The sequence below is a fragment of the Anopheles maculipalpis genome, chromosome 3RL (assembly GCF_943734695.1).
Source record: "Anopheles maculipalpis chromosome 3RL, idAnoMacuDA_375_x, whole genome shotgun sequence".
Classification (NCBI taxonomy): Eukaryota; Metazoa; Arthropoda; class Insecta; order Diptera; family Culicidae; genus Anopheles; species Anopheles maculipalpis.
Window position 1 is genome coordinate 35,408,255 of NC_064872.1, and position 24,579 is coordinate 35,432,833.

Below are 24,579 nucleotides of genomic sequence, written 5' to 3' on the forward strand. Positions count from 1 at the left end.
AGGATTTTTATGTGAACCTGTCCCGATCGCGACCGGGACGCGAATCGGAACGTAAGCATATTTTGTTTAATTTTCACACACCCTCCCCTGTTGAATTCCCTTCGATTCGGTTAGCGAACGATCATTATGCGTTCTTAATGGGAGCTTTATGTGTGTGCGTATGTTTTTTGTTGTTGTTGCGATCGTTGTTGTCTGCTACGCGAAAGTATGTGCGGCTATAAAAACAAAGATTGCATCGGCTGCTGTTAAGCACGTGTTTGAGTACTTGGGTGTAGAAGACAGATAAAACAAAAACAAAACAAAAACTGGAGAGGAATATAATTCCTCAAGCTTATTATTATTAATGTCTGAAAATGTTCCGATCGTGTTCCTTTTCTGGAGGGTTTTGAAGTTGGTCTGTCCGTTGTCGTTAAACATGGCTCGTAAAAACGCGGTGAGAATGGGCAGAGGAAAGGCTTATGATCCGGACTTTAGCCACCTTCGGTAGTGCTAATTGACCATTGTGGAGTCACCTTCACCGAACGGGATAAGGTTTCCGTTCACATAAGTATACTTGTTGCACAGTGTGATCGTTATTGTGGAATTTGTTGTAGTTTCTTTTATTGGGAATGAGATTTGATGCGTAATGTTTGTTTCGTTTGTTGGAATTTTGGAAGTATTTAGCGACTCAAAGACAAGACCTTAAGGAGCTTTAAGATAATTAGTAAAGGTCATCTTATACTGCTCGCCGAGCTTAGAAGGCATTCAACTGAAAATTAAAGCCATGATTTATTTGTAATTTTATGCTGCTTTGCAGTGTTTTTCGAGGAAAATTTCATCATAACTCAATCAATTGTTAATGTGTCTATACTTACATGTTCATCCACCGAATAAGTGAGCTCCCCGTCGTCGTACAGCACGAACCACCTTCGTTGCCATCGCTGTGAACGAAAAAGCAAGAACAAAAAAAAAAACACGTACGGTAAGAAAATGTCCAAAGAATGCAAATTAATTACGTTAACCATAAACCAGCCGCAATTGTAATAAATTTCCTCACTGACAACACACACACCCAGACGGACGGCGGCGGCTACAAACGTCTCAACGTGATGGTAGACGTGGAAAGATAAGGATACTGCAATAGTAAAGTCAACCTTAATGCGGTCCCCAAACAGAAGAATGAAGAAAACATATTCACCAAAACAAGACAGTTAACATCAATAATTGAAAGAGAAGGGTGCGCGAGTGCCTGAGTATGTAAACCAGCCTTCAGGAGAAATGAAAACATCATAAACGTCTCTGCAGAACCATGGGACGGAGGAGAAAACGCAATCCACTTCCTGGGGCCGGACACGTCTGCGGTAACAGAGCGAGATGAATTTACAGCAAATGCAGCCAACACTTATCCGAAAAACGCTTTATTTGGCTATGGAATGTCATTTATTGGCGTTATAAGTTATGTGCGGGACGGATGTTTTGCCCGAAAACGGACAACAACAATCTGGGGTTGTATGGTTTTTTTTTTGCCGTTTTTGACCAAATGCTGAAGAAAGGCACTTGTACATTGATGAGGCATTTCAGCATTTCGATAGGCGTATTGATGATTATGTTTGTTCTTTGCATGATGTTGGTTGCTTTTCAAATCAATAAAAAATATATTTTTATCACAAGAAAACAGTTTAAAAAAGTGACTTATAAGGCTTTCATGCTGATGTTAAAAAGATCAGAAAATAACAGAAAGCAGTTGACATTGCAATTGTGCATTATCACCTCAACAACGGTATGCTCGGAACGGTATAAACCTTGATCGACAGCAAGCCTATCAACTGCCGGTGCAGCCATGTGACATTCCTGCTCGCAAAAAGGGGGTAACGGAACGGTACAGTGCCTTTTTTGGGCTTTACATCCAATAACTCGTCTTGCTCCACTACTCCAATCGTACGATTTCCACGTCCTGCTTTTTTGCGTAGCATAAGTCGTCGATGACCTACAACCAAACAGAACTGAACAGAAGAACATCCTGAAGGAACGCTAAAAGAAGAGCAATAATTTACCATTCGCGAAAATAGCTAGTGTCCTTCGCAGGGTCACCGTAAGGCTATTGAGAACGATGCTGTGTTCTCTCCACTATATTGACTCACGTTGACCTACATGCCCCAGAAGGCACACCGGACTTCGTTGAACCTGATCGGCAAAGAAATACGCTGGAAGTTTATCTTTTCATTCCTGAAGTCGCCCGGAGCGTCGAGAAAAGCACAACCACGCCGGTCACAAAATTTTTAATGCATCTTTTCAAAATATACTCTTCAAAAGCTTTCATGAACAAAGCTGTTTTTGTTGTACTTTCGGTGTTCGCTGAATGATTCTTCTTCACAATGTCTCTGTTATTAACCTGCTTCTGACCCTCGGGGGATATCGGGTACCGTTGCGAGTGGAAACAATTCATCATATTTTGATTTTGTTGGAGTGTGTAGGGACTCCTGAATGGAATGCACTTTGCCGGATGAATAACGTGCATAAACACACACACACACTCACGTGGAGCGTGTAGTGTGCGCTTCCCCGATATTCCTACAAACCTACCGGCCCTTTTCTCACCAGAGTAGTGCCAGGCATGATTGTTTGTTTTGAAGCTTCTGTGTTGATTGTCTCGCTGTAAATAAAACAAACGACTCAGCGCGGTCAGCGCGTTTTGGGGGAGTGAAGCGACGAACCTCGACTTTTTTTTTCGTTGAATGCATCCATCAACAGTGGAAGCCACTAAAACAACAGTTAAGCAACAGTTGTAACCTGTCTTTTTGTTTTCTGAGGTTTGTGTAGTGTTCCAATTCCCGGACAGTGTTGTGTTTAGTTTCCATCTGTCCTAATCACCTTCTACCCCAGACTCACAGGTAAATAGAGATGCGACCGATGGACTGTTGGTCTATTGAGGGAGGAAGCCTAAGCAGCAAATAGACGAACGGTCTACAAGATTGGATTGAAAGAGTGATTACCACCGGAGGCGTGAGCAGAATCGTTAAAGTGTACATAAATTACAACGAGCCGGGTCCTATCACATCCATGTTTGTCGTCCCTCTGTCTATGTTACTCTTTTCCTCCGACTTCCCTGAGCTTTCTATCTGAAAAGACTGCGTGTGAGACTCATTCAAAAAAGGGCTGCTGGTCCGGAGGGAAAATACGACCCTTTGCGAGGCTCATCGCATTCATTTCATCGACTAATTCTTGGTTTCACTGCTACCTTCTTCACCACCACTGCCATAGAGACGCAGCAACTGGCGCAACATTGTTATTGTTTCGTCGACTACAAGGTGTACTTCTCCTTGCCGAAGCCGACGCCGAGTGCGTCCAGTGCTTGAATGAATGGCATGAATGGATTCGAAGGCGCCCTTCGCAGTACAATTTAATAGCCGGGCAAACGGATTCCGTCGATCTTGTCTTGCGATGTGTTAGCGTGGGAGTTTTAAGGGAGAACCCAGGTCGACACGACCAACCGAAGGCATGAACTTGTTGCGCAGCGGTCTGGCACAACGCTTCTTGTAGCGGGCTTTAGTGAAGATGTTAATTAAATTAAAAATGCAAACAATCTATAAAACGCGTAGGGTGTAGATTGCATTCATGAGATGGTGTTTGGTCGGATTGTTGTAGTCAGTTGTGAGTGTGTATATAAGTGCAAATGGGAAGCACCTCGGAAAAAACCGGAGCAAAGAAAATTCTACTATGAAAACGATTCCAGTTCTAGAAGGGCTTGATTAATGGGCGTTGGTTTACGTGAGGCTTAATTCAGTAGCAATGGCGATGAAAATTGTGCCAGCAGCAGCAAGTGCAAGTACTAGGAGATTTATCAATATTTGCAAGTCGTTAATCTCAAAAGCACACAGCAACATCGGTGTAGCTTAGCACACAAGATCATCTTTAAATAAGCGGAGTGATACTGTATCAGAAGATCGCCGTTAGGAAAAATTATCATATTTAGAATATGAACGCTTTGCGATCGCTTCTCATTTATGCTACCATACGCGAGATCGTCTCTACTTCCGCTGTAGCCCGTAGGTAGAATAAATTTCCTACACGAACCGGTAAGAACGGCCAGCACGGATAGGCGCCTTTCATGCTGCTGGCGAGTAGTTAATGCTAATTAATTGTTGTTCCTCTCCTGCCAGGCAGTCTGTTCTCGGTTTTTGTAAGACACCAACCTTAAGGAACGCAACGCAAACAAAATTGACGATGGGAAAAACGGTACGATTGTTCAGGCTCGGATTGGGTGGCATTAAATGTTTAATAGCTGTTTTTGATAAGATACATTATTTATGGTTGGTTTGGATAAAAATGTTTAAATTTCTCTTTATTTGTATTCCTGCGGCTGGGGGAAAACGTGAACAGTAAAGACAGCCCCCAAAGCAATGTAAGAAAGTGTTTGCTAATTTTTTCTTCTCCCCAATATACGTATCAACGTGTAATATACGTGTCTGTCCCTCGCCACACATTAGAACCACCAGGGAAACCGGCTGCCAAATCGGGCAGATGAGGGAGCGGATCTATTGAATCTTATAATTAATTACCGTCACTTAATTTTAATCACTTAACCGCTCGGGAAACGTTAGCACGCGAAAAAGGAGGCACGATTGCCGGGATCCGGTTCGTATCGATACGATTGATTCGGGCACATGCGTTGAGCGTTGTACCAAATCGAACCGAAACCGGCAAACAAGTGCTCCCAGGTGACTTATAATCTGACCCACTATAAGTTATTGGTTTCGATTGATCCCGGTGACGTGTGCAGTTGCAGGATTGCCCTGTAGAACGAACGGCACAAAATGAACAGCTTTGAATCCGCAAGCCGATTACAAACGATCGGTAATGTTGTTGGTTTCTCCTGTCGCGTTTTTTTGTGAGTGTGTTGTGCCCTTTTTGCCGGCCACCGAGGTAAGGTGATTAATTTGGCACGTAACAACATGTTGGCATTGCGTTGGGGTTATTTTTTGTTGTTGTTTGCCCTCAGTGCTACCCGTTTTGTGCGACATGTAGCAGCGCTGCAGGTTGGTGACATTCTCAACCTCGTTTCAAGTGCTGGGCAAGATCCCTCTGCTCGTACCGTGCACTTACGTGCACGCATGACGCTTCAGCATGAAGGAGATGATAATGGACGGTCGCTCTGTGGCCGCAAAAAAAAAAGCGTACAGTTGGGCGTTGTCTCGACCCATACCATACCATGCCATGATTTGTGTCGCCGCGGAATGATCGATCGATTCCCGATCCCGATCGGTTGGTCTTCAGCACGGTTGTCGGTCACTGAAAGGGCACGGACCTGTGCAGATGCTAGTTGGCGGTGCTGGTTGGTAGGGATAATGGCACAATAAAGCGGTCATCGGTTCGGAAGGAGCCTTTTTTTAGATGCGAGTATTATGGTTGACAAATGGTTGTGGGACAGCTAGTAGATCACGCCAATGGAATTGAGGTGTTTCACCAAGACGCAGTTTAATAATGCAGCAAAATAAAGTTAACAAAACAAAAGAAATAATAGAACTTATTTGGATAAGAAATTGATGTTGAGTTTATAAAAATTCAAAACAATAGTCAAACGGACACATGCATCTACAAAACCCTCAATAAGCATTTTCATAGGTCATACCTTTTTTTCTCACAAAAGTAAAACCAAAACTCGATTTGGTTGAAAAGGTGTCAGCGCTTTCGCTTTGATCCTGCGAGATTGTGTGTTTGCACGCGTGAACTCAAATTTATCGCCTCGCATCAGAAACCGATGGCCACGCGAGAGAGTTATGCTTGCGCATAATTTTCTTCCCCTTCTTCAACCTAACAGACCCTGCGGTCCTCTCACTGCCAAGCAGCAAAAGAAGGACACATTTTACGCGGTTGATTTTGTGTCCGATTCTCCCATCGGTACGGTCGGGCAACTATCGACTGAGCGGACCGGAACGCGTTATTTGTTGCGTTCCGGTCCGCCATTCCAGCCAAACAAGTTGATCCATCGGTTGATTTCAACCAGCGTCCGCGGTCGGCAATCGGTAGCGGTAGGCCTTTTTGTTCCCAAACCCTTGCTCTCTCGTTGTTGTCCTTGCGTTCGCGGTGTGAGGGATAGCGAGCGGTATCTGGAGAGGAGAGTGTTGGGATGCGCCATCCTCTTATGCGATCGCGGCAACCGATGTCCGCCGTCGCGGCTGATTGTTTTCCCGCGAGCATCGCTGCAGCGATCGATGGCGAGATGGCAATTTGCATAAATTGGAGTGTCATTTGCCACTGCCAGCGCTACCGCCACAGCGAACACGCGCCTCTCGTTGAACGTTTCGTGCGGCAAAATGGACCGATGAATGCGCGATGAGGTGCTACCGTTGCGCCGCATGGTCCACGGAGCCCGAACCGTAACGGGATTTCGCATTCGTCGCGTTCGGTGAAATCATTCTTGGCGCGGTGCGATGCGGGGTTAGTTGCTGGGAATGCCGAAGGAAGACACAATATTTGCCCGCAAGCGATCGGCCCGACGATGGTTATTGATTCGTTGGGTTTGGAAGATTTTTTATTCCGTTGTTGGAGGAGGAGAGATTTTCAATAACTGGCCACGTTTAGACCCGGTGAAAAGGTCGTCAGGTTAATTCGTCAGCGGTTTTGGCCATCCACAAAGTGAAGATGATGCGAAGATATGGGATCTCCCACGACGTTCGGCGGGATTTTAAGGGAGCGGATCGAACAAAAGTTTTCCCGAATGATGCCAGAATAAATAAACACAAACTCCAGGACCGGGTATACAACGGCAGCGACTCACAATGGCACAACAAAGTATCAATTTTAAATGCACCAAAATTGAAGGAGGAAAAGCACATCAAGAACACGATCGAAGCGTACGGATTGTTTGGTTCGGAATTGTACGAGATGCAGCGGGATGTCGAATCCTTGTTATTATCGTCTGGTTTTTTTTTTTTTTGTTGCTTCACAGACACAGGAAATCTCTGCACAATTGACGTGTTGCCCTGAATTCCGGTGCAACCAATGACGGTTGTAAGTGGATAAGGAACGGATGTGAATGCTTTAAAAAAAAAACGGAGTAACAGAAAGAGCATAACTATCTTACTTAATACAATGTAACACTTTTCCTCAGCTGACGACTAACAGGGACGATGATCGTTATCTGGCATCTTCGCCTTACGTTAGAATTACAATTATAGTGTCATTTGATGCATTCTGGACTTCGTTTGCGTGATTCTGTTTGTTGATATTTTTGCTTTTTATGGATATTCTACTTTGACCAGAGGTTGCGGTTGTTGTTTTACGATTTAGTGATTGTGATTCTGAAGATGTTCTTCGTCCTTTTGGGGGTAAATATAAGATCAGTTTTTGCCTAATAACAGTTATTATTGGTTCCGAAAAAGTTTTTATGCTTTGTTTACATTCTCTTTGGGAGTAAAACTATAAACTATAAGTTAGTAAAATGAAGGAATATTTGAAAATACTCGATACTATACTAAAATACCAAATAAAATTCTGCTTTACCTCAGTAAACACGATGTACGATATATTGAATAACTTTTACGAAATTAAAAGATATGAGATTGGCAGTACCCTTTTAGAAATCATTATTGGTTTTTCCATTCGGAGCATACATTTCCCAACGTCAAATGTAGCTGCTTGTAATAAGATCTTATCTGCAATTTCAAAGATTTTTTCTGAAAAATACGTTCCTTTAAACCTTCAATATAATTAGTGAAAATATACTTCTTAAGTCACATTTCAAATAAAGGAAAATCGTCGTTTTTATCAGCAATTCTACAATATAAAAAAAATGTGCCGAATCTTCGACGCAAAGTGCCATTATATGACCAAGAAAGTGAAAAAGAAAACCGAAAAACAAGCACAATTTTAAAATCCATTCCAACGGTGACGTTTACCTCAGACATAAAATACCTTGCATCGCATCCACAAATATTATGCACCGTTTTGTGCAATTTATGTTTATTGTTTTCGGCACATCATGCTTTATGGCTTGCTGGTCACGGTTAGGTATGGAGCGAGGAAGCTAAACCGCACACGGGGCAAGTATTTTCACACACCCGAGCGAATGATTTATGCTGCCTTTCGTCGCGTTTATTTGTTTTCCTCGGTGCTATAAATCCGTGGCAAATGGTACGGCATTTAATAATTAAAGGAAAAATAATTAACAGCACACTAATTGATGCCGCTCAGTGGAACATCTATCATTTTCTCCACCAATAAAACGCGGCTCAGGATGCACAGGATGGTTTGATTCCCGAAAAAAAAATGATGCCACGAATACGGAGTAGAAGGACATTGGTTACAAGAAGGTGCAATAAATGTATTGCTCGGAATAGCAGCAGACAAGTTTTCTCTGCAAATTGCCAAAGGTTGAAGGGAGATTCGCTGGCATAAAAATGGTACTTCTTCCAAAAAAAAAGAAGGCATTGGAACCTGAAACGATTGTTGGCAAGTGTGTGCACCATGGCAAGCAGTACACAGTGCTTCCCGGTCTGTCTCTTTCAATATATCAGGTGTAATCGTGAAAGTGACCCCCGGCCGTGGGGCAATTGTAATTATTTTAATTTCCATCATGTCGCCGAATAGGATCCTGCCGGTTCAGCAGGAACCATCTTCGCTGTTGTACGGCCGTTGGAGTGATTTGGGGATTATTCAAATTTCGGCTACAAAACCACACCCCGGAAAAGAACACAACGAATAAAACAGCATCCCGAAGATGGCTCTGCTGTATTGCTGGAACGTCTTCTGCCGACAAGTGGCCATTAACGATTGTGTAAGTGCTTCGTGTTGGGTTGGGCACTTGGGCCTTTTTTTGCTTGCAATGGTGGTCGGTTTCATCCCGTTGGGTTGTAAAGCGAAAGATGATACCGTGTTTGATATTTATTTGTCACGCTTAAACATCCGAGTGGCAGAAATCTTCTCGCCGATGACACTCCCTCGGAGCAGCAGTGGGATACCTTTGCATAATAGCGTATCCTCACCGGTATGTGGACAGGTATCGCAGTGGACGCTCATTTCATTTGGAGGTACTCTAATCGTAGAGACCATGGAGTGCCCGGCTCACTTTAATTGCAAGGTACACGCTGCGTACATACGCGCGGACACTTGAAACAAATCACGCACCCATCTTTCTTAACGCTCAAGAGAGATGTCTTGCGGCGTCCTGATGGCACCGTGACGGAAGTCAACAAACTCACCGAATTGAACCGTTCACAGTCATTGGTACTGTTGGGTGTGATTGCATAATTGAAGGTTTTGTGCAGAGTTGTCCTGTTCACGGTGCGCTGGAACTGGTGTAATTTGAAACGTCGTAGCATTTCGGTGCGGTTTTCGGAACAGGCCCAAAGCTTTATCTTTTTGTTTTTCTTTTAAATGCTGTTGGACAGGGTAAGAAGCCAAACCGGAATGTGACTCGCGGTCGAGAGTTCAACCCATTGATCTACACCGGGAAACGCGAAGGTAAGTTGGAATCTTCGAACTCACACACAAGACCTGAAGATATCGCTGAACAAATGCTTATCAGCACCTAAGCATCGGTCGGAAAGAAGATGCAGCGCAAGCATTCCCCAACGGTATCCCGGAATACTGTTAGGTTCCTCTTTAGGCCCGGTAGATTGGGAAGGCGGTGGTGATGGTGGTGGTTTGGTGACGGAAAAATGTAGCCAAACCTGTCAGCATCAAGTGACCGTGCGCATAAAAAGGCGCAAGATACGGCCACATGATCGTGCACGGGGATCTTCCGTTTGTTCCCCTTCAGTGAAAAGCAAAACAAAAAAAAACATAGATAAAGATGGAGGACGGTTCCAAACCTTACCAGCCCTGGACAGGCTGGTAGTGTCCGTGGTGCGTACTGGAGCGTTCCACGGGGAACCTGGTAAAGAAGATAGAAACACCACACACCAAACAAGACCACATCACAAACATCCGGAGTTGTTTGGCGGCCAAGAGGGCCCTTGGTGGGTGATCTGATGTTCAGCTTTGGGTAAAAACAATGTGGACAACATAACCCAGACGACCACCTTCGAGATCGCTGCTTCGTTTGCACCGGCTTGCAAGATGTTTGATCGAGGAGTTCCAAAAACTTCACGCACATGTACCGCTATTACATCAACGAAAGTATTTACCGGGGTGATCGGGCTCAAATCGCTACCCTCCAATGCACATTAGGACGGAGCATGAGCCGTGAGCGGACCCACCTAAACTCCAATCGTAAACCGGTCAAGCGGTTGATGGGCAGCTCCGATAGGGGACAAAATCAAGAAAATCAATTTTCCATTTGAAAGTAGCAGAGAAGCAAGAACAGCGGCGAGAATGTAAATGAAAAGCCTTCCTCTTCGTTGGTAAGGTTTCGATAGGCTTTTGGGCGGGATTCGGCGGAGGGTCCTCAGGTCTCTCTAGCCCGTTTGGTTCTGGGATGGCGGAACTGGATGCTTTCCCAATCGAATGTATTGAAACTCGAGCCGCTAGGTGCAGATAAATGCCCTATCAGACGAAAACATGGCGCATTGCTTCAATAGCGCCGAGTCTTGGGCACCATAGGAATAAAATAAATCTACCCCGTTCAAGGGCAGGTGAATTCAATTTAACGTTCGGTTAGCTACGGACACCTTGTGATGCCGGGTGGGTGTGTATGCCCGAATGCCGAGAAGATACCACCGCGAAGGAAGACGCTCCATGGCGACCTTAAAGAAGTACTGCACTTGGTTGGTTGGTTGGTTGATGTTTTTTTGTTTCACCTTACCGGTTTTTCGGGGTAAGCTTCAAACACTTGACTCCACCAGAACCCAACTCGCTTCCGTAAAGTTTCCCAGAGGAAGGAGAAATAAAAAAAAAACAGCTCGCGCTTGCGCAACAGGTTTCGAGTGCATAATCTGGTGGCATTCATCTAGCAGGGCAACTGGGAAGCGGTGGAAGCTAAACGTTGCCTTTTGCTCCATACGGAGCCGGTGGGGTCGCTTCTCTCCGGTGCTGCAACACAGAATTCACGTCGTAAATACGCATTCCTAATCGGTTATGTTGCGGCGAGCTGGCGGTGCTCGCTTTTAGGCTCGGGAAGATTGGAATGGAAGTGGCGTGTTTTCGTTCGCGCTCGTATCGGAGATGGACTACTTTCGAAAGCCATGCGCAGAATGGATGGATCGCGTCTTGGATGGCTAGAACGTGGAATGCATGTCAATACAGCTACCACCCTTTTTTAGTCGCACTAGTCAATAGAAAGAAACCGGTCGAATTGTTGTTGTTGTTGGGTGGGTTTGATGAGACTAACGAAACGAACAAAAACACACCAACTCCACGCTTAGCAAGTGCTGGGTGTATGTTTGTTTTTAATAAATATTTAAATTTAACACTGTCAATAAGCATTACCGGCTTTGTTTTGTGCGTTCAGTTATTGATAATAAATTAATATTTCTGAACGGATCATCAATTGTGTGGTGAAAATATTACTTTGGACATTATTTTGCCTCGTTGGCAGGGTCACCTTCACCTCCATTGTAAAACATTGGCCCACCGCTAAGAACAATGTTTAATTCATTTCCATCTTTTTTTAGCCGCTTGTGAAGGTAAAGAAAAAATTAACGATTGTTCAATAAAAATGACACATTGAAAATTTCCTCTTTCCCAAAAAAATAAAAACACGTTGAGATGGCACATAAAAATCAGAACCACACCCCGAAAAAAAACCAAGTTGCGTTACTTCTTTGCTGAAAAGTGTAAAAACTGGCCTCGCCTCAAAATAAAGCAGAAAAAATGCAAAACGACAAACGACGACTCATCATTATCTTATTCGCGGTTTTTGCTTTCCAACATGCTGGGCAGGACCTAAACGTTCCTCAGCGGTCGTGAACGTAAACCCTATTGTTATGTGCCTGTGGGGTGTACGGGTGGATACCGAAAGGATGCATCTAAAAGCACACAAAAAAAAAAAAAAAATTGGAAAAAGAACCCATTCAAACGCAGCACCGAGTGTTGGAATTCAATTTGCTTTCTGCACAATGTTGGAAGAATTGGAAGAAAACGGAAATATATTTGCAGAGACAGAAGGAGCGAAAAACAGCAACCAACAAGGAGACAAGCCGTGTGTGTTGGTGTATTGAAATGTTGGTGAAATGCGTACGTCTTGTTTGGGGAGGTCAACGAAATTTAACCGATGGAATACAGGCGGGAATGGAACAAATTGATCGTCGTTCGGTGAGGAGACTGAGTCAAAAAAAAAAAACAGGAATGAAACACCTTCGAAGGTTTCGAAGGTTAGCCCTGGTCGGATGGTTGTTGTTGTTTGGGGGTCGACCATTTCGACGCAATCCGATACTCGCCAAAATATAGCATAAAAAAAAAAACCAGCAGAACAATAATTGCATTCAAGTCGAGAATAATGATAAACAAACCCGGCACGGTTAGAAGGAGTGTTGGAATGCTGGAAAGGAGAATAATGTTTTCTTTTTTTTGTTAATCGGATTCCATTCGCAAACAAGGATTCATATTCTATGTTTATCACCGAGTTATTAATCTTCAGTCAGAACATTTGGAAATTGAACGAAAATGACTGTGGTTATGAAATTATGCCCTTCGATGGTGTAGAAGAAATGGTTGACGATGGTATTGCCTCCAAGCGGTTAAGGGTTCAGTTCAAATGATCAACAATATAGAAAGAGTTGCTGATAGGACAGTATTTGCTAGGGAGCTTTTGAACGATTTTAAAATTTGATAGAATTTGGTGAGTTATAATGAAATGTTATGCATTTCATGCGTAGTTATATTAAAACATAACTTTAAGTAACTTGTTGAAAAGTATTTACCGAATTCAAGGACTGTTTCCTGATATTGATATACACAAATTTAATAAAAATTGCTGTTTTTACCTCCAATAATTTGCAAGAACATTACATCCCAGATTTCTGAGTAACCAGGATATAAATTAATTGTGAAATTTAAGAGTTGAATGACATTTTAGATTATTTTATCGCGAGCCTAGTGTTGTATCAAATAGCTTCTCTTAGCAAAATAGCTTCAAATAGCTTTATCTGAGGACGAAGAGCCCGAAGAATAAATAGAATTTATCCACTTTACGCCACTGTGTGGCTATCGAGATCACTTGTTTTTCTAGGCTTTACGACCAACTAGGTCTAGTCGGCCTTCTAATGGCAAGACGTTCTGATAACATGTCCCTCGAGGAATAATTCTCAATAATTATGTAAAGATTTGATAGCATATGGGATCCATATTAGAGCTTACTAAACTCTAACTCTAAGTATCAGGTGATGAAATTTTAATGAAAGCTATGATTACGAATGGATATCATATTGATGGACTGACTGACGAGACCCATATGAGATGAGAAAGTATCCTTATTCGGTTCTTAGTCATCCTATCACTACGATCCTTGATTCTAACTGACCCGAGAAATGTTGCATATCACTATCAAGAAGATGGAAAGTCAGCCATTGTTGTGCAATGACTAATCTTCTTGGTTTAACGATCTCTGAAGCTACGCCGGCCATCGAATGGCTTACTAGACTGCCGATTCCACGTGTAGTAGGATAGTCAGTCCTCACTACGGGGGGACGGTCCGGATGGGATTTGATGCCGTTTGAAGACCGGTGCCGCTGTTGCAAAACTATCGGGTCGAAATCTAATAATAATTCTGATTATAGTCGAATGTTTCATAAAAGCTTGAGCTTGAGAATCGAATCGGAATTGTGATTGTCAAACTAGCAAATCGTAAGGCAGCGTAAAAAGCTTAAAACTTTACGAGAGCTTTAACTCTAATCTCTAACAGAAGCGGGCTACGAGAATTTTCAAGCTGCTGAAATCGATTTAACTTTCTTTTCCGTTTCTTTGGGTAAAATTTCACAAACACTCACACAAAATCATCCTGAAGGCATCGAGGTAAAAATACTTCATATTTAGTAAATGGAATCGGTTGCGGCTGCAATTATTTTTGTAAAAATTTTGAATCTTCGAAATGAAAAAATTTGAATCTTCGAACTGAATTGAATCTTCTCTGAAGTCAGCCACGGATGTCGCGACTTAACTAAAAACAGCCTGGCGAACATTTAACTACTCTAATTCAATGTTAAGATGCCGATTCACTCGAAATGCTGTTAGACATTGCTTGTTTGTGTGTTTGTCTGTTAGAGAATCGTAATCACCACTATTATTCAGAGGAAAAAATAAATGATAACCACAGATTAGATGATTTAAAACGGCAAATGAAAGGAAATTTTAAAAATAATGACATTGATTTACCATACAAGCAAGAGCATTAAGCCCTATTCTCGAAAATGGAGTTGACAAAACAGCGTTAAATTGATAAGTATTCCGTGTTTGTTGAAAACAAAAAATTAAATTGCAGATAGTATCACCAAACATGGGCTAGTCCTGCTGGAGAAAGCTTTTTGAGAAAGCGATCACATTCAGGACAAACGGTACGCAAAAGGACGAACGGACGAAATCAAGATAAAAAACGAAATCATCCACAACAAACAAGCCTAAAGCAGAAGATTTCTCCACGGACCACCGAAGGATTATTTGTCTGGTGGCTAAAGAAACGACAGCAACACACGCAACAGTGCGCCGCCGGGTTAGCCGCAAGTCCATAAAATCCGTTAACTACGACGGTGCCGTAAATTTAAGTCTGATTTATTGGGCACCGAAAGATAAATTGCGACCAAGAGGCACGACCGGCCACACAGTCGTTGGTCGGTGACCGAGCGATGGAGGAAGTTATATAACTTTCCGACACCCATCAACCTGTCGGTGGTGTTAGCGTTTTGCTGATCCAGTTGAAACGATACCGGTGTCATATTTAAATTAAGCCGCACACGGCTGAGAGCACGCCTGGTTCTTTAATGTACCGGGAGAGAGAGAGAGAGAGAGAGAGAGAGAGAGAGAGAGAGAGTGCGAAAATGATGAAGTTCGAAAATTTCACCCCATGAGTTCCAATTAAACGAAAATCAGCCGCTTAAGGATGGGAACGATGAGGTTTGATTTGCCAACTTAATGATGAAGAGATGAAGGAGATCATCTTGCTGAGTTTAGCATATTAAGGCGATGCGTATTTTGCGAGTGCTTGAATATTTTAATTAAATTTTTAAATGTTCAACGCTGGGCAGGATGTGGAAATATGATAAGAAATGGTATATTATTGATTGGAAGTTTCGAATCTACTTTTAATTCGTTTCAAGATATCTAGCTGTCCCGTTACCTTTTACCTTAGGGAACGCATCACTTTCAAAAGGTTCGACGATTTTCTTCTTTTTGCGAGGTCTCCCCACATTCTATTGTTACACCAAAGAAGCACTGAGTCGGTGCTACTTAGTTGCTGTTGCTTTTAGGCGAACAAAAACCACACGGTATCGAATCCTATTCCATTAACGCCTGAACGATGAGAATGCCTTTCTGGCGCTACATTATCCATTCTTGCGCATCGCTAGAACGCGTTTTTGGTTTTATCAAAGTTCGAACCCATTTCATCTCAACCCTTCCATTCTACCCAGCACACAGCACATTAATAAAAACACAAAAAAAACCTCCACTATCTTCACTTTTCACTCGTGCCGAATGAAATGGAAAGATTAATTGAGCGCGATTTTCCACCGTAAATGGGGTACCCTATACACGCCTTTTCACATGTGATCGGTCGCCACCGGACAGTATCACTTTCGATCGATCAATTTCCGTTCGTTGGCCGTTTGAGGCCGAGCACCCGTTTTCCTTCTCCCAACGCAGAAACGGGATTAGAACGGGATCGAGCGGATGAACTCGTCGTCGACCGTCATCCAGTGGTCACTGACCACCAGTGGTCCGCAGACAAATTGCCCGGTCATTCTAACCATTGCCTCATTCGCGCCTCATTCTGCGGATGAGTGAAGTGTGAAATTTCCTTTCCTAAGGCAACGGTTACATTGCCCTTCCAAGGAAGAAAACTATGAGGGCGAAATAAGACGAAGTGAAGCTCAACAATGGGAACCGAATTTTGTGCAATAAAACGCCAAGTTTCGCAGGAAAAATCTATGCCGGGAAGATTCGTCTTTTTGTTTTCGGCACCGGCCACAGCATCACCTTCGAAGCTGTCATTTTCGGGCCGTTCAAGCAGAAAAATCGAAAGTTCATCCAACTTTCTGCAGCACACTATACCTGTGGGTCCGCGAGTTCATTGATCTGACGGTTGGAGGTGTGAAAATATGGGTTTATTATCCAATTCCAGTGAAAAATTTGCAACAAATTCTAATCAAGCCTTCTGCTTCCGTCGCAGGCGATAAACTGCGGATGCTATCAATAACGAAAAAACAGAAGCAAGGGATTGGGAATTGCTTTGCTGATAAAGTAAAAGCGAAAAGAAAAATCAATTTGCATGATCATAAAAGGTTTGTTCTAGCGTTTTGCAAAACATGCCCATCAATAGTTGGAAAGCATTGAAAGGCCTTGATTAAAATGTTTTTGCACGATAGCGAAAAATCGTATCGCTATAATGTTGTCTACCGTTTTACTATTTGATTGATTTGATTTTTGAGAGATGAGTTCAATCTCCCCAAATATTGACACGTTGTCGTCAAATTGATCTGACACCTAAAAGATCAGGAAATTTATCCCTTTTGTGAAAAATGCGGCAAGGTAATAAGAAAAAACCGAAGTAGTTTAGCATTGTAAGTGAAAAACATTTACGAAAACAATCATAAAAACCGAAAAATATGCTTTATCGTTTGGAAAGTGCATTCATATAATATAACAAATAGGGAAAAAAAGGAACAAACAGAAATCTAATTAGCATTCCAAAGACAGGCACTATTTTTAGCAATAACAAGCAGCTGACATTAGCTAATTAGAACATTCTCTACACAGATGATCATTCAATCGATCAATGTACCTTTCATGAAGTACAGAAAACACGTCTAGGCATCATGTACATAGGTCAGCAAGGAAGCATCATCGAGCCACCAAACACACACACACATCCCCAAACTCTCCCACCGAACCGGTTCCTCTACAAGCCAGCCCCAGTGCCAACACTAACGGCAGATATTTCCGCATCAAGTGCGCAACAGTCTGCTGCTACATGCATGGTGCAACGATCGCTACAGGCAAACATGCCTTCCAGCCGTAGCAGTTGACGCACTTTCAGCAAAAGCAAGAGCAACAAGGAACAACGTAACAAAAAAAAAAAGGAAGATAGTTGACAATTTTAATTGCATCTAAATTTAGTTCCCTTTCCAGTGCGGAACGTTGCTCTTACCCTCCGGTGGGAAGCAGTCCAGGCAGCAGCACCCGGGAGCCATCCCCCCCTCAATGATGTTTGGCACGTGCATTAGACGGGTGGGTTTTAATTAAATTTTCTCCTCTTTACGAGCAAGATAAATTTCTCTTTTTTATTGAAGACGAGGTGCTATTCCCGATGGGGGCCCAGTGTGGCGTGTGGCAGGTTTTGTTTCGCTCGCGAATGTAACCGTTGCGATATGTTGGGCGATAGAGTGACCTCACCTCCTGGACACAACCTTGGCTGGCTGGCTCTGGTGGTTCGGTGCGTTTCTCGAGTGCTATGCGGTAAAGAGTACCGCTACTTAGCGCCAGCGATGGATTTTATTTTATCGTTGGAGAATTTTATGTTTTCCCTGTGCTTGCTGGGCAGCGCGTACGCAAATGCGGCCGGCTTAACCCTGACCATACCGGTACCCAACCGGATGAATTAGAGAGCGGATAGAGGATTATCGAAGCTTAGAACAGTCCACCATGGCACCACCATGGTACATGGTGGATAATTTGCCGAAAGGAAATCTGAAACCACCACTTGCGCTGATAGCCGCGGTATGTCGATACGTCGGTTGTTTGGCCGTGTCGATTTCTGATTGTGGGGTGTGCCCAAAACCTAACGGCCCCGTCCGGGCCGCCGCTCCACTCATTTGGCTAAGCATTTGAACGTTTAAACGGTTACCGATCATAAGAACGAAATTTGCAGCCCGGTACGGTTATGTTGCGGGCATGTGTGCGTGTGTGGGATGAGATAATACACGGTGGTGATGCTCGGAGCCGGTATTTTCATTCCGTCCATTTCTCAGCTCTGACCCGCGAAAACATGCAACTCATAAAGCTTACCTGTTGACGAAGAAGAAAGAGAGAAACAAAAGCCCGATCAGAAGAGTAAGAATGGAATGGAAAATATAACAGAATGCAAAAGAAACAAAAAAAAAAAGGAACAGCACACGGTCGGTGTTAATTGAAAAGTGCTTTTCGTTTTAAAACGATAAAATAATGATGCTTCAAATTAAATGCGGTTCCCGCGGAACGGCAAGGAAATTAAACTCGAACGCGAGCATTATCGCGTTCGGTGCTTTGTCGGATCATGTCGGAATAGCTGTGGAGCTTTAAAGAGAAAAGAGCAGAGGAATGTGGTGGGGTTCGAGAATTTGAAGATGTTTAAGTTGTATTAATTTCATTTAACAATTTTCTAGGTTAGATAGCGTGTTTTATGTGGAGGAAGGAATCGACATTGAAGATGCAATTACTATTAAATGGCGGGAGCCATTTTCGAAGGGGAACATCAAAGAGGAAACTAGATCAATTGCGTGCATGTGTATGAAGCACTTCATTTGCTCCATTTAAGATTTTGCGATAGAATTGATAAACGTTCGTTTAACGGCAATCCCAATAAAAAAAAAGTTGCTCCCCCATTCACCAAACTTAATGCAATAAAGCTTCAACGCTTCACCACAATGTCCTTCGAAAGCTCACGTTTGAAGCTGCTTTGCTTTGTTTTTTGCCTTTTTCGACTCATTGTTGTTGTCGTTTTTTGTAGTGCGCAGTAGCATAGCCGCTGTTGTTGACATAACTTCCCCTTCCAAGTCCCAAGACAAGCCGAGAGAACGGGAGCAAACCTAAAAGAACCATACTAACGAATCAACCATCAGTTTCAGTAAGTGTCGTGACAAACTTCACAGCAAATCAGTTCGATTTGAAGGTTTTTTTTGTTCTTGACGTCCACAAGAAGGTTCGCAGTACGCGGTGGCACACCACCACAGGACGGAAGAACAAGTGTGAAACAATTCCTCGCAAGACACAATTGACATTTTCGTGCAATTTAGATTTAGTGATCAACGTGCGAATGGCAAGCGTTGATCCGATCGTATATATTTTCTGCACCAGCGTGTTGTTTTTGATGCGGATGGAAGGTTTTTCTCGCTAGCTGATGTTTTGTTTATTTTATATATGAAATCAAGGGTATAGCAAAACAAAAAAACAGGTACCAACTAACCAATCTGATCTCACCACGGTACTCCCGGACCCGGTGAGGATTCCACGCCATTTGTTCTCGTGTCTGAAGCTACATTATGCTTTTTCTTTAGCCGCGAGACGAGTTTGTCAGCAGGAGCGGACGGAAAGTATCGCTCGGAGGTGCAGTTGTGCACGATCTGCGAAGATTTAACGAGATGATCCAGATCGATTGATCGAATCGTTTCGGATCGGAGGTGATATTCGCGGCCTAGGACATGATTATTGCAATACTACTCCGGCTCGTCGTGTTACAATCCTCGTTCCACTCCAGAACTGTCTACTTAGAGCTGTCTTATTAGTTAGAGCGTAGGTTTTTTTTTCTCATGCTGCTTCTGCTGCCTGAGTTGATCTGAGACCGTGCTCTGTACCATGGTCGTGTGTATTGAAACGTAAACGAGAGGTAGGGCGCACGTAACCGTGCAAGAAACAAACATGCGAAAGAAGATGTTCTCGCCTAGCGCACTGACAAACGATGGATGAGCGAAACGCGCGAACCGATCGCGAACTGAAGGTTGTCACGTTCGTGTGACTGTGACATTTTTATGAACCGTTCACCTTCCGCTTGCGGGCTAGTGCCCAACGGGTTTGCATTGTTGTTACTTTTCATGCTGCTGATGTTTTCGTTCAACGGGTACAACGGGTTACGGCACTGAAGGCATCGTTGGAACCGTCAAAAACTCGACAAGGATTTTTGTTGTTGTTCGTTTTGGTTTTTATTAGCCATGTTTAGCTTCTGCCAGGGATGCGAGCCATGTTTGTTGCGCAATTTTGATGTGCAATGTATATTATTTTATCAATGAATTAATTTCTTCTGCATCCAAAGAGTTGCGGGTAAGCAAGCAATGCAACTCCCTTCACAGGGAAACTACACACAGTTCGGGAAGTGTTTAAGACCTTTACGAATGGGACCCATAAAAGGGACTTAACGTAACTTGCCAACGGGCCTTACGACTGGCGGTAAGACTTACAAGGAAGCAATATTGCATCATTTCTACGAGCATCGCTATAAACGAAGTATAATCGATACGATTCACTTTCCCAATCGAACACCAATCAACCAGCGCTACCAGGAGAAAGTTCTCCTACTGTCATCAACCCCGATGGCCGCCAAATGACCAAACCATGCGCTTGGACAGACGGTTGATGGACGGAGTCCTACGTGTGTACACAGGCGGCGGCGTTTCGTTGGGTAGGTTTTGTTGTTGATAAAAAATAAACGCACCCAGAAACTATCTCTCACACTTTTCCTTTCGCAACAGAAGTCAAATATGGCATGCAGCTTAATGAGGAAACTATATGAATCGGAGTGCGGGAACCATAGACCATACCTATTCCGACCGCTCCACGTTAGGACGTTAAATGATAGGTCAACATTACAGCTTCCGTCTAAGCACCCATAGACGTCCAAAAGCTCCCAGCTTTATTTCACTTCCCATATTTGCTCGGTTGATCCGGTCCGTACCTCAATCGATGCTGATCGGTCGGTACACGTCCAATAGGACAGAAACCACCCTGCAGGGAGGTATGTTTAGTGTGGATTTTATTTTTTTACCTCTTTTCTTCCGACCGGTCAGCTCATTATCGGTGAAAAATAATTACGATAATTGCCGTGTATGACAGCGGGAGGCACTATTTGATGGTAGTGCGGAAGCTGCCACACCTCACATTTTGGTAGGTACACCGCTTTGACAGGCAGTCGGTGCAGTCGTTTGTTCAGCGTTTGCTGCCGTCAGGAAGTGAGTCTTCAGCTGCTGTTTTGCAGCGGATGAAAAGTAAACAAGATTCGATCGCGATCGTACAGTTTAGCGGTTTCGATCGGCGCGCGGAAGGATCTAAATCCACTCGGCTTGATGTAACCTGTCCGACGCGACGCGGTGATGATTAAAAGATGAAAGATGTAATAAAACCTGTCACGCGGCGGCACACCAACCATTCGTGTCAACGCTTCGGTCTTGTCGGGCACTCGGAGAAAGGTGTGAAAGATCACTTTCTTTTCCGAGAAATCGTAAGGGATCGTGATTGGGACGTATGGGTTGAGGAAGGGGCAGCGTTGTGTCATGGCTGTTCATCGTGAAACCGGGTTTGATGGACTGTGGGATGGGTTGCTTAACATTCGACACGATCGCTTCGGGTCAGGTTAAGGCTTTATGTGACGTGAGTGATGTGATTTTCCACATGACGAAATTTATCCGTTCATGGTGAGTCGTCGTTTTGTAGTGATCGTGCCGTGCTTGAGTGCTTTCGTGAGGGTATGATGTATAAACTGAATTCAAATAAGATACCAGAAAACATTTATTCACTCTGCCGTGCTCGTTTATGGTTGACTAGTAATAGCAAAACGAGTAGCGAACTAATTTGAAAGTAATATGCGTTGAATAAGAGTGCCTAATGTGTTGTAAGCATCTTCATGATAAAAAGAATTATATGATTTTTTCATTTAGTGGTCTAAACGGCTGGGTATCCAATGCTCTGTAACTAAAACTAAGATGGCAGTCTTTTCTCCTTTTAGCGACACAGGAAAAAACAGGAAGAAAAGATTATATGACCGAAAAATGATGTCTTTGTATACAGTGAAAAGATATCAACTACTGACAATTTTCGATACCTTGGTGTTTGGTTCAATTCAAGGCTAAACTGGAGTAGACGTATCACTCATGTGGTTATAAAATGCAGTAAAAGCATCAGCAGCGACGACCGGAGTGATGACGCTTCGCTTGAAATGCTATCGCTTTTTTTCGTTTATTTATAGAGGCTTTGAGTTTTAGAGACGACATTCGTCTCTCTACTATATAAAAAATTGTTTATTCTAGTACAAAACTGTAATATATATATGGTTTAAATATTATGGAAAGCTATTGCGATTATGGCATATGGTATCAGAAAAGTTTAAACTATTGCTTAAATTTCTTTGTATAAATTACTGATGTGTAAAAATCTAATGAGGCGGTTCTGCTCAAGTTTGTCGGGTGATAGAATTGTCGTATAATCGGAGTCTAGTTGGCAGGTAGCTCGGTGTGTCGTATATCCATGGCAATGGGTGAGGATGTGGCGCACGGTGATGTCAACACCACAGAAGCTATCTAGTCTAGGAGGACTAGATTTTTCTAGGAGATAGGAGTGCGTAAGGCGGGTATGACCTATACGAAGGCGGGAAATGACTCGTTGGATGTGGCTGGATTCGGTATCTTCCCATGAAGAGGTGTTGTGCTTGATAGGACGGAGTTTGTTGCTGAGGTCAACGTTGTGCCAGGTGGAGTTCCAGTGTTGGGAGATGATGGTGTTGGTGAAGCGGATGGCATCGCGGCGAGCAAGGGTGTTGTATGGTTCGTCAGGACAGAGCCGACCATCGTTGGTCAGTTTGTTCGGCTTTCTCGTTCTCGTTGATTCCGGAATGACCCGGAATCCAACAGAAAATGATTGTCAAGGATGCAGGTATAGAGTCTAGGAGCTGGATGTGGAGGTCTTTGCCGTGTTCCAGAGCAGCCAGAACACTGGCACTGTCGCTGAAGGAATGCTAATGCTTTAGTTTTTAGTCTGTTAGGTATTAAACCCCTTAATAACAGAACGTATTAATACGCTTCAAAAGACAGTTGTTGAGTGAGTTACTACGCTATCGATTGGTTCTTGAAAACGTGCATTTCAACTCGTCGAGCTTGTGACGTAAACGGATTGAGAGCCAACGGGCTGACAAAGTTACATGTAATAAAGGAGAGCAGTTGCGAACAATTACGAAAAACACGAAATTTTACCAGATAAGCTTCTTCTTGGCATGGCTTGTAGCCAGTTCTGAATATGGAGGAACGGTCCGGATGAGATTTGAAACCCGCTCATGCTATTTGAGAACCGGCGCCATTGCCGCCTTACTATAGAGCCACATCTAAACAAATCTAAACTATTCGAAATGCCACTGCTCGCGTTTAAACTGTAAATGAATCAAACATCTACCTTAGCTTGAGCGTCTGCAACATTATTGCTTGAAAGTGGCCACCGACGCGTTACGAGGATTCAGGAATAATTTCACTTTCTCTACGTGCCCCGAGGGCAAACGCAAGTTATCACATACGAGAAGCCCGCATGCATTCACACACATACACGTGCGAACGGGGAACGGTTTTCATTCGACTCCCTTACTGCCACACACCGGCAAGTGAGTGAGTGACGACGTGCAAGGAAAGGAAATCGGACCTTCGAACGCATTAATAAAACATTTACCGCACCGCTGCGGTCTGGTTTGCTCCACCATTTCACCATTCCCGAAACCCCTTTGAACGCCACGACGGTGGGAACTGACGAAAATACTGTTAGCAGATCGCGCGGATCGCGATACATTGCGAACAGACCCGGGACAACCCGGGAAGAAGCCCGCAGCGAGTCACGACTGGGGTTCCCCGGGTTCCAAAAGTCTCTCCCGGGTGGTGGCCGGCAGACCCGTTCACTTCTTCGTGGACCTTCCGTTTGGATTGAATGTGTGAACAAGCTCCAGCGGATCTCGAACCTGTCCATGGTACGCGGCGTCGTACTGGACGGATACGCGACGCGGGTCCAAAAATTTCATGGCCAAAATCGCTCGCGCCTTAAGGCGCTTTACCCTCGCAGAGACAACTTTCCTTTTTTTTTTCTCAGCAAGAAAGCGAACGCACGGGGTACGAGAGTCGAATGTGCTGGATGCTAGGGGGGGTGGATGAATAAAACTAGACAAAAATGCATCGCCTAAGGGCCAGAGTGACAATGCTGAGGACGAAAATAAAACCACACACGCACCTCAACCCAACATCCGCTCCGCATAAACGCTAAAAGCCCTCAAACCCTCCGCTAGCGACGCTTAATTGCAACACTCCCGCCATCCAGCAGGGTGGTTTGGTGCATGAGGCTGTTGAATGGATTTTATTTCTTCGCCTAGGGTTACTTCATGGTGACCCACCGGTGACTAATTAGTCGGGTCCACCGATTGCGCAAAACCTGGCGTTTCTAAAAGTTGCTCTCGTTGGGGTCCATTTCCTCATCTTGCTGGACCGTGCGGGGAGTGAGAAAGAGGCTGGATAGGAAAACTGCGCTAGCACTTGAAAGCGCATTAGAGCGTTGTGGTGGTGCGTTGCGTTTGTGCGTTGCATCAGACGCTGGTCGTGCGTGCGGGACCGCTGGCCGCTGGATGGATGGATCGAGAGCGCAGCAAAGGGCAAGAAAACAGGTGCATCAACCTTTAGCGACACTCGACACCATAAATGGACCGTACCACCGTCGCCGGCGGCTAGGGAAGCCGAGCCCTTGTGGGCACCGGCTTGTGACATAAACGGTAACGCCGAACCGATCGATGCAGCGTGCTGCAACTGC

General features: G+C 43.9%; 2 protein-coding genes across 3 annotated transcripts in view; both read right to left on the reverse strand.

The window, feature by feature from the left end:
- Positions 1 to 24,579, reverse strand: part of LOC126565618 (profilin) — a 460,520-nt gene that overhangs the window by 59,393 nt on the left and 376,548 nt on the right. The window lies entirely within an intron of this gene.
- Positions 1 to 24,579, reverse strand: part of LOC126563739 (protein outspread) — a 197,440-nt gene that overhangs the window by 57,552 nt on the left and 115,309 nt on the right. For both annotated transcript variants that reach the window (XM_050220437.1, XM_050220436.1), the window contains exon 3: positions 855 to 920. In XM_050220437.1, the coding sequence (XP_050076394.1) occupies positions 855 to 920 (66 nt within the window). The remainder of the gene's footprint in view (positions 1 to 854; positions 921 to 24,579) is intronic.